At 40.8% G+C, this 10,632-nt stretch overlaps 1 protein-coding gene across 1 annotated transcript; it reads right to left on the reverse strand.

Moving 5' to 3' along the window:
- Positions 1-3,935: 3,935 nt before the first annotated feature.
- Positions 3,936-8,946, reverse strand: LOC308143819 (uncharacterized protein). Its single transcript, XM_080514740.1, has 6 exons — positions 8,666-8,946; positions 7,050-7,088; positions 6,010-6,120; positions 4,886-5,002; positions 4,527-4,613; positions 3,936-4,435 (listed from the first exon to the last, which is right to left on the reverse strand). The coding sequence occupies exons 1-6, from the start codon at positions 8,786-8,788 to the stop codon at positions 4,376-4,378; spliced, it is 537 nt and encodes a 178-aa protein (XP_080370866.1). The 5' UTR covers positions 8,789-8,946; the 3' UTR covers positions 3,936-4,375.
- Between the last annotated feature and the right edge of the window lie 1,686 nt (positions 8,947-10,632).

Raw genomic sequence — 10,632 nt, forward strand, 5'->3', positions numbered from 1 at the left:
AGACTGCACTTCCTTTGTGACCCGAGGCAAGCTCATCTCAGACGTACGTACGTAGAAAGCCTTCAAACTAACTCCTGTACTGTTTGCATATAATGTGAAATGGAAAACAGGAAGGACCTGCAGAGGGTGATGAGGGTGGCAGAGTGATGATAAATAGACCTTCTCCCTCCCCTCAGAGACATTTACATTGATTGACTATATCTTAAAAATGTCTTCTTTTTTTTCATGAATTCAATATCAGGTTTAGATTTCTCCAGCTATAACATCTATTTCCGAAAAAGGCACCCAGCTCTTTAAACTTAGTTGACAGTGCCCTTAATTTATAGTTTTTCATGGTTTATCAATTTAACATGTCAGTCTAAATATACCAATTACCATATTCCTTAAGTAAATAAATGATCAAAATGCTTCTTCATTGTCACCTTTGTTCCCCCAGCTTATTACTGTAATCTAAGTATAAGGAACTAACTGTATATGTGTGCATTTCACCACGGTTTCTTGGCTCATCTGAATTAACACTTGAGAGCTGCCAGGTTGGAAATAATTTTAGTTTTCATCAGCTTGTTTCTTTTTTTAGCATGTTGCATCAACTGAGGCTCACACTCAGTAAAGTGTGTGTGTGTGTGTGTGTGTGTGTACGCGTGCGTGCGTGCATGCGTGTGTGTGTGTGTGTGTGAGAACACTTCAAAGATACACAATTACATGATAGTTATGCAAGCAAATTGCACATATAGGGATATAGAATTGACCAAGTTTTAGTAAGCTATAAACCTGGGGCATGCACATGAAGGCTTTCTTTCTAATAAAGGTCTGACTGTGCCTGAAAAGTCAATAAATTCTGCATCGGGCCATAAATAACCCTCCAACAGCCATACATTTTCAAAGGTCAGCAGGTTGATATATTGAGCTGACATCATAACACTGTTACTGAGGACTTACACAAATCTCATTTCCATCTTTGTTTCTCTCCACTCTCCTGCGTTTGTTTTTTTTGTTTTTTTTATTCGGGTCAGGGTGATGTGACAGGGCCGGGCCACCATGACAGCAGTTTGAGGAAGTTTTGACAGCCAGAGTTAGGGAAGCTGCTTGGGGGACATGATGTCAGACTGGAGAGGAGTGACAAGAGGTGAGGGAAGACAGCCAACGCCCTGTATCTGATCTGATGGGAAGTGGCAGGAGATGAAAGGAAGGAGTCAAATTCAGCCTGAAAGCGTGGTCACGATCTGAGGTCAGTGGGAAGACACAAATAAAAGAGAACCACTATGGGAATACTAAGTAGGGAGGACCTCGTCTTGGCTGTCAGTCATGCTGCAAATGTAGTTTAGACAAAGTCATTGTGACAAAAATGAAGTTAAGGGCTATTTGTCATTTATTCAAATTTCGTTTGATCAGTCATTACATGTTAAAGTTGCCCTGCTTAAAAATTAAACTAAAACCGTTCCAATTTGAAAACAGACATTTCTACAACTGAAAATATTTCATACCAGAGTTGTTTTAACATGTGGAAGGATGAGCTTGAACTGCTTTGTTCCAATAATCTCACCCTGCACTGCATTGTCACATCCCTCGTGGTAGTTTTTGGTTGAATTGAATGCTGGGCTTCTTTGAGTTTCTTGTCCGTGACATTATTGTTAGTAACTGCCTACGGTAATAACAAGGAGCACTCTTCACTTGCTAATTACATGCTTTTACTTTGAAATACCATCACAAGTCTCCACATATAGTTTGTAACTGTTATAACTGGTACACTTATAATAAATGGACTTCTCAAAATGTGTTTTTTAACAAACAAAAAAATTTTCACCTCTCACTGACTTGGCAATACTGATTGTACATAGTACTCATCATAATCCGATTCCTAATATTGTGTAATCAAATGTTCATTATTGTTTCTCTAACTTGTAAACATCTTGTTGTGAGGACGGCAGGTGCAGAAAAATTATCAAATCATGTCAAAACGTGTCATGCTGAACTTTAAGGAAACTTTATGTTCCTTAAAGTGTGTATTTGATTGTCTTTGATGTCGAATGTGTCCTTTAAAACACAATTGATGTATTTCTGTAGAAAGACAATAAAAGCTTTGTGATTCCGACTCTTTCAGGTTCTGATTAATCATTAAAGAGTTCTTGTGGTTCTCGTCTCTAAGTTGAACTTATATTCTTTAAGGAACAAACCCCAAACCACTATCATAGTACTTGTGTTTGACTGTCTTTTCCCCACATTGCATGTTGTTTGGGATTCTCCCATCAGGAAGAAACTAATACTTACTCAGTGGTTTCCAGAGCTCGAGGACATTGACTGTAAGCCACTAACTACATAGGAACCTGACTGAGCAGCTTTCATGGAAAATTCTGACATGTCACTGCACTTGGCTCATTTCCTACCACAACCCTATAGATTGGAGACTTCCAAATTACTTTGTTATTCATCATTATCGTCATCTTTGTTCTCAAGAGGGATGACTGAAGCCAATGTGGTGTGGAAACAATGCCACGCCACCATTACACCACCATAATGACTGAAAACACTGCTCCATTTGTAACGACCACCCACGGTGACCCTTGAATTAACATTTAGATCACCAGTGGATGTCGTTTCAAGAGAACGGTTTTTATTTTGAAAGTGGCTATTTACATTTATATTTGCATTTGGAGATGAGTCTCTTTCTGTGTGTTTACTTGTGTGTATATATGTGGTGTCATTTCAGCTCAACAGGTAGTTTCACATCACACTTCAGGGGTACAGGGGTAAAGCCACTCATGTGATATGCAGATATCATACAAATGTTTGTCTCTCTTTTTTTTAGGCCTAAATGAGAATAATCCTTCCTTATTCTTTATTTGAGTTTCAGAGAAATCTCATTGCCATCCTGTAGTGGTTTGTCACCCAGACAACACCAAAAATACTCACAAGGAGATAATTGAGGTGAATTTGTGGCTGTATAATCTGCCCAGGGCTTTACAGTTTGTCTATATTGTCCCATTTGAGCTTCTGATGCATATTTAGCACCAACCATGTGTTTGGGATGAAAGTGGCATTTAAAAATAGTATTTAGTTGAGTTGTGTTTCGCTTGTTTCCATCTTCGTCCTTAAAAAAAAGCACAATAATGAGGCTGTGAGCAATGCATGTCTACGTCATGAGCTTAACCCTCTGATCAGTAAGCGGGGGTGGATGACTCATACTATTCATTTAGATGGCTTTGCACTATTTGTTGGCTCATTTTTGTCATTGGATTGTCTTTAGTTGGGGTTGTCTGGTGTTTTCAGTTTGGGTGGACCTGAGTACAATTTTAGCTTTTGTTTTTACTACCAGGATTTTTAAACCACATTCATCATAGTACAGCACTGTTTCTCTATCGTTATTCCTAAATGCTGCAAATATGTGGAAACCACAATGCACAGCTGAGTCCAAAGACCTGATTTTGTGCGTATATTTGCATCAGTGTCCTGCAGAAATACTCAAACTTATTTTCTCTGCTCCAGACCATACTGCTTTCCCATTCCCGGCCAAATGAATTAAAAATGACCTGAGATATTTAAATAGACAAAGTTTGACTCCTGAAACAGATGGTCTGGACTAGATTTAGACCTTTTTTTTTTTTTTTTTGCTTTTTGCCCTTGGCGGCTGTAATGTGAATAGATTAGTCAAACCTCTCATAGAAAAGAGGGCCTTGCTGGTTTATAGTGTTGCCATCAGTGCCAACAAGCACTATACCTGTAACACTTTCCATCTGTTACTGCGGCATTTAAACTTCCTCAGTAAGTACTTTTCTTGACTTCTGTGTGGCATTTGCATGTTCTCCCTGTGCGTAGGTTGTTGTCTGAGTACTCCAGCTTCCTCTCATATTTGGTTAGATAAAGCTGGTATGAAAGATAGACACATGATCGAATATTTTAGAAAAATCAACAAGTGTTTAGTTCAAACTTCAACCAGATGAACTCCAAAACCTTTATTGGAATATTTTTAATGAAACCTGATACAACAACACAGGAAATATTTCTGCAAAAATATATCCCCAATCTCCATAAAGAATCTGTGATTAAATAGATTACAACAAAATGGCAAACTACAGTGATAACATGGCATCCCTTGTGATGTAATAACATGCAGGAATATATTAGACATTAAAATAAAAAGCATTCATAAGTGCATAATGGCTGATAAATGTGAGCTGGCTGACAGTTGAAACAATAATGGCAGGAACACATATTAAGATGATTAAATAACATACTAAATAAACATCAGACCTCTCAATGCAATGATTTTCAGACAAATATTCAGTTTCTTTACATGTCGTGGTTAAAATCAGGACACATTTCTACAACGCACATCCTTTAAGGTTTGCAGAAATAAGAAGGAACATTTTATTCTTCATCACTTGTCTTCTTGGATCTCTTTCGGTTGCTCCTTCAGACCCTCGCCCTGAGGATCACCCTGGAGAGCACAGGCACACACATCATTTAAATAATCAGCACATATTATACCTTTTCACTGGTAAATTATCATGTACAATGTGGTGACTCACCAGGACAGAGAAAGCTCCAGAGCGACCCGAGTTACCCCTTTTGGGTGGGTCCAGCTTCAATTGTCTCCTCGCTCTGGTCACCTGAAACTGAAGTCAGATGCATCAGAGTCCCCGTGTTACGGCTTTGGAATTCGGTTGATGGGGCAAACTCATTTGTACATGAACATAACGTATTTTTCTTGCACAGCTTAAAGGCTATCATCTGTCTCAAAAGGCCACTTGAATAGCTGGATGGAGGTAAGTGTGCCAAAGCTGATCCAGAAAAACAAAACAAAGTAACGTGGCCTTATAACTCTGCTGCACATCCGGCCTATTTGCCCCAGCTGTTCCTCCACTCAGGGGTTGCCATGGTGACTCACCTGTAGGGGAGTGGATTTCTTGTCGTTGCTAAGGAGGGAGAAGGAGCCGACGCGGGGTTTACGCTTGTTCTTCTTCTTATTTGCAGCTTGAATCAAGTGTCGCCTGGACCTATCAGCCTGAAAACCACAAACAGAGGGTTTATTGTCTCTCTTTCTCTCTCTCTCTTTCTCTTTTTCTCTTGCACGCATGCACGCAGGCATGCACACACACACACAAATACTAGATTGGAGAAGAGATATCATGAAATACATTGGAATATTTCTCTGTACTGAAACACACTTAATTAGAACTGAATATTAAGCCTAATAAAGACAATTGTAATTACTGGTACTGTAATTGTAAACAAGCAACTATAAGTATGATGGTTACCCACTAAATAAAAAGAGTCTTTGACTTTTTGAACTCTGAGCTTGGCTCATGGGCCTTTCTGTGAAGCGTTTGCATGTTTGTCCTGTACATTGCATGTTTTTAACGGTACTCCAGTTTCCTCCCACAGTTCAAAAACATGCATTAAAGCCTCTACGATGAATTGAAAATGCCTATTGGTGTGCATTTCAGTGTGCGAGACTCTTTGAATTGTCCCCAAGGGATAGATAAAGTGTATTAAAATTGAATTGAATTAAATGGAATTAAATTGAATTGAATTGTGTTTTTCAATGTGATGCACTGTGGACATTGAATCTACCCATGGGGGCTGGATGCAAGGTGGATGGATATCAAGTAATCCAGTAATCAACCTGGGATTAACTACTTTACATGAAACCAAGCTTTACTGACTGAACGACTCCATGATTGTTGCAATTTTATTCTCAAGTGACAGTTGGTTTAGTTTGTTTAAAATGTTTCAGCAGAAGAGAGTGGGGGGGGGGGGGGGGGGGGTTGTATTCGTTCCCATCTCCTGTGCAAATCGCTCCATGATTATATAGTACTTTTAGGAATTTAGCTGCCACAAACTGTGGTCTCTTTGGCTCAGTTCTGTAAGCCGGCACATACAGATGATACAGTATGACTAAAACTTCAAGAGACCTTCAGGAGCTGCTGCCACTGCTGCAAACCAGTCCCCACCTCCTCCGCGCTTGGCTTTCGCTCGCTCAATCCTGTGTGACTAACAGGAGTGGTTTACCTGGATGAGAGTGTTCGGGAAACCTTTGACAGCGACGGCCCCGGGCAGGCTGAAGTGACTCAGGTGGGTGGGACCTCTCCGCTCCAACTGTCTCTTACGTCTGAACAAAACCTACAAAGATGAGACAGTCAGAACCGCAACCACAGAGGGAAACAACATCTCCCGCACGCTGCATCCAGTCTTGTGTGCAGTAGATACCAAGTGAGCAGCGTTTGTCTTTCTCATCCTGTCCTCCTCATTTCTCCTTTCTTTTGTCGAGTAGAAGGAAATCAACAAAACTGCTATTGTCAGGAGTCTCACGGTTTCCTGCATTGATCTGCTCATATCAAAGCTCTGCTATTGATCCTCTCATTTCTCTAATAAATGAACTGTCACTTTAAAAACCAACAGGTCTCAGTTGGAAAGTAAAAGACTTGGTAAAATCACAACAGTCCTACAGTGCCTGATTATACAATAATGGAAACATAAATGTTTCCCCCCCTAGTTTCTGATTATAGCTTCCTCTCCTTTTTTCCAGGCAGTTGAAAACAAAGACAGTTTCATTCACTGCATAATATTTGCCTTGCAATCATTTGCAATGCCGGTTAAAGAGCTTACAGTGATTGCCATTGACCTACATTTGAATGATTACTTCAGTTTCCAGCAATGTGGGACACAATATTTTAGAAGTGACTGTGTGGCACAACAGTTGCACACTTTGGGGTTGCAGGTTAATTGCATAATCCATTTGTTATTGTTTGTTTCTGTGACAAACTACGGGGATGCAAACACTGCATTGCTCTTGTGACTCAATGGACCAAGTAAGCCGTATTTGTCTGTTTTTCGTCAGTCGTGTTTGTAAATTTCCAAAACCCTGAGTCATGGCATTACATTTTCCTGTTTATCCATTTCCTTTGTCCCCTTTTTGAAACCTTCTGCCCACAGACCAAACTATCTTTAGCCTAAATGTGCTCTAAATTGGTGTCGTCCAAGAGGAGCAACAGGAAACACTGAGCTCCAAAGTATAACTGTGAAGGAAAAGTGTAGGTGTTGGCACATACCAGTCCTTCAGCTAAGGGTAATGGTCTCTGGTCATCCCACTGAGGAGAAAACATACATACCAAAGACTCAGCATTAATGTTGTATTCACCATATTCTGTTAAAAATGTCTCATTGTTATTATTACGTTGCCTCACATGTTGATTTCGTCACTCTTGAACCATCCTCATACAATCTCTCTTCTGTTTTAAGTTTAAGATAACTTAATCTGTGACCATGGATTCATATTATTTTCATTTAAGCTTTCCCAATGTGGAAGCAATCTCCTCATACAGCATTGCTGTTAGTAAAGACAATTGTTAAACACTTGTTTCATCAAGCAGAAAGAAGAAGATTCATCTGCCATTGTATAAAATCCAGCTGCATATTTTGTAAGTGTGCATGTTTACAATATTCATCAAATCCCACCACAATTCCAATTGGTCTCTCTGCTGTTGCATCCATTATGTGCTGACGAGTCCCATAAATTCCCCCATTTGATGTTTTCCATCGTAAACATAAGTGAGTTTGGTGGGAACTGGCAAATATCACCTAATGCAGCAAATATAGCCCTTGAAAAGATGCTGCTGCTGCTATTAGTTAGTCCTGACCACATTTAAAGCTTATAATCGTGCATGCCGTAATTACATTACAAATACTGGCTGAAAAAAGAAAAAAAAAAGCACACATGTGGCGCAAAGTCGCTCAGATGGAGAATCGCAAGTGAGACTCTTATGTGTGGCTGAAAAATCCTCTTTTCTCCTGCAGCTGTCGAGTCCGTTGTCCACATGAGAGTGATTACTTTGGACAGAACATGAGGACTGTCCACAGAAAAATGCTGACCACAAGTTTAAAGTATAAAATCCGGCAGCCACATGAAAAGCCAAAAGGGGTTCAGTACGGTTTTCGTTCCATTGAGGGGTATATTTTAGGGCACTGGCATTGTGGCTGTGAAAACCATTACAATGAAACTTTGTTTCAGTTTGAAAAATAAAACGAAAAACAGATTATATGTTCCTATGTCTGCATAGTTCAGCCTTGGACGGCACATGTCTGCTTCCATCCTGAAACTGGCTTGACCACTATTATCGTCACAGTTGTCTTTTCTGTAGGAGGCAGACTGGACGAACTGACATTCCTGCACAGTTACTGGTTTCCTCTGGCCGGGCTACTGTATAAACACTGACCACGCTGTGTCTGCATGGGCGAAATCTAACAATGCACACTTAAAAACAATAACTTATTGTTCTTTTTAGTTGATACACTGTTTCTGCCGGAGCTCACTAATTCTATACTGACAATGAGGACATGTTTGGGGGAGAAAATAAATAGCAAATATGCATTTTATAGGTGCAATAACAAAATGATTTAAAAACACATTCTGTGCATTTATTATTAAGCCAAATTCACACCAGACTGTGTTGCCGTGGCCGTTGCTTTTTTGCAAACTTGCTTTACATGAACCTCATCACTCCAGCCCCTTTAAAGTTTGTTATTATGTACTTTACTGTAAGCAAGCAACAGTTAAATAGGTCCAGACAGCCTGCACTTACCCCAGCAGAACAGATGATGACTGACACCTAATGAACGCCCTTGTCCTCCCCTAACTATCACATCCATTAAGAAGTGCGTCTCTTACCTGTGCGTCTGCGGTCCGTCCTCTGACACACAGCTCTCCCTGGCTTGCTCCCGAGCAGTCGAGGGCGTGTGACAGCAGGCTCGCCTGCAGGCAGAGCACGCAGAGCCAGATAGTAAACCCCATGATCCAGGCAGGAACTAGACTGCTCCCAGTCTGTGTCAGCTCCCTGCTTTATACTCTCGGCTCTCCTAATGGGGAACAGATGCAGGGGAACGGGAGGCCATGCCAGCTTCACGCAGACAAACAGCCTACCGCAAGCCTGTGCTCCGCGCCAACCAGTGGCCTGTACATGAAACATGTCAGACATGTGGAGGGGCCTCCCTTTAAAAAAAAAAAAAAAGGCCCTCCCTCACCTCCCCTCCATCTATCCCGCTACCCCAACCCAAAGTGGAGCATGAGGGCCATTTTCCACTTAGGCCTGCATTAGAGCCTGCCAAAGTGTGTGTCTGTGTGAGTGTGTTAAAAAAGAAAAGAAAAGTGGAGAGAACAAACTTGTGTTGTCAAACCCTTGTATGTAACAAATGAAAAAATGGTGGTTTGGTTCTTGTAATGCCTTCAAGAAATGCTACATTATGTAGTGGGTTTGTTTCATGCTCGTCCTCCATGAATCTGCTTCCTTGTGCTTTTAAAGTGACTGTTTATTCAAGCCTTCACAGATCCAAACACTTGAGTAAGCCTTTTTAGAAATTACAGTAATTATTCCTCAGCAGACTTCTCAGAGAAATATACAGGAGCTATTGACACTGTGAATTCATCTCGCAGCTTGCAGATTAAAGCCTCGAACTGCATCTGATGATTCATGGGACTGAATGACGATAATATGTCTTTTTGGAAAGTTTGAGAATCTTACTTGTGATTATTTTGAGGTGGGAAAAAAAACAGGTGAAAAACAGAGAGAGGAAATCGGTGTTTTAAATCCATTTTCTTCTTAAACTGAACAGTGTGTTTTACATTATCTGGCAAGTTTATTACATATCTGCGGGAGTTTATATGGCCTTTAAAACATAGTAAGTCATAAAGAAGGCATGCCCTGATGGGGCAAGTTTCATGTGAATGGGTGCTCTGTCTCAAGGTGTATTACACGATGGAAAGAATGAGTGAGAGGGAGAGGGAGAGGGAGAATGAATCTGGTCTAATGTGTTTAAGCCTGGAGCTCTCGGTAAGTGAGGAATCATCTCCTGCTAGGACAGGCACCGCTGTGAAAACTGCTGAAAGTTTCATTTCCGGTCCAAGTCAAAGCAAAATAACTGCTTTCCTTCCCTGGTTACATCTCCCTCAGCTAACTTAAGAGAGATTGGGAAAACATCTCTCACTGAGTCATAGTGTGAATGGTGAGAATGAAACATCCGTCTTCACCCCCGTGGCTCTGAATCCCCACCACCACGCTCCGATCCTTCATTTTTCTGAGATACGCTGTGCGAGAACTGCTGTTGCAAACATCCCCCAGGAGGTTCAGGGAGACCACTGGCGAGACAGCTATACAGGCTAATGATGTAAATCGATGGAGGCGATGTTTAGTCAGGAGACAAAAGGGAGGGAAGAGAGAAAAATGACCTCAAAACAGCTAATAATGCTTTCTTTGGCACTCGGACCACTGAATGGATGGACGTGTCTTCCGCTGTAGTGGACAAACTGAACACTCCTTCTTCTTCTCAGTATCGCTCCTACGGGGAATCACAGTCTGTGGTTTAGCTTTAAGCACCGCATGACTTCTGGTAAAATGTGAAAATGATGTTACCAAGGTTACAAGTTTACATTAACCTCACACAAACCACAATGTGGCCGTGTAGAAAAAGACAATAATCACAACCAGGAAGAGTTACAGTATTCCATACCCCAGATCCCTGTTATTCACTTCACACTTTTGGTTTCAAAGTACGTTTTGTTTTTTTTAAACAGGATCTTGAGGCGTTAACGATATAAAATTGCCATGCAGAGCCACTCTCAGTATTCACCCTCTCCTTCTT

Source organism: Blennius ocellaris (genome assembly GCF_963422515.1).
Source record: "Blennius ocellaris genome assembly, chromosome: 19".
Classification (NCBI taxonomy): Eukaryota; Metazoa; Chordata; class Actinopteri; order Blenniiformes; family Blenniidae; genus Blennius; species Blennius ocellaris.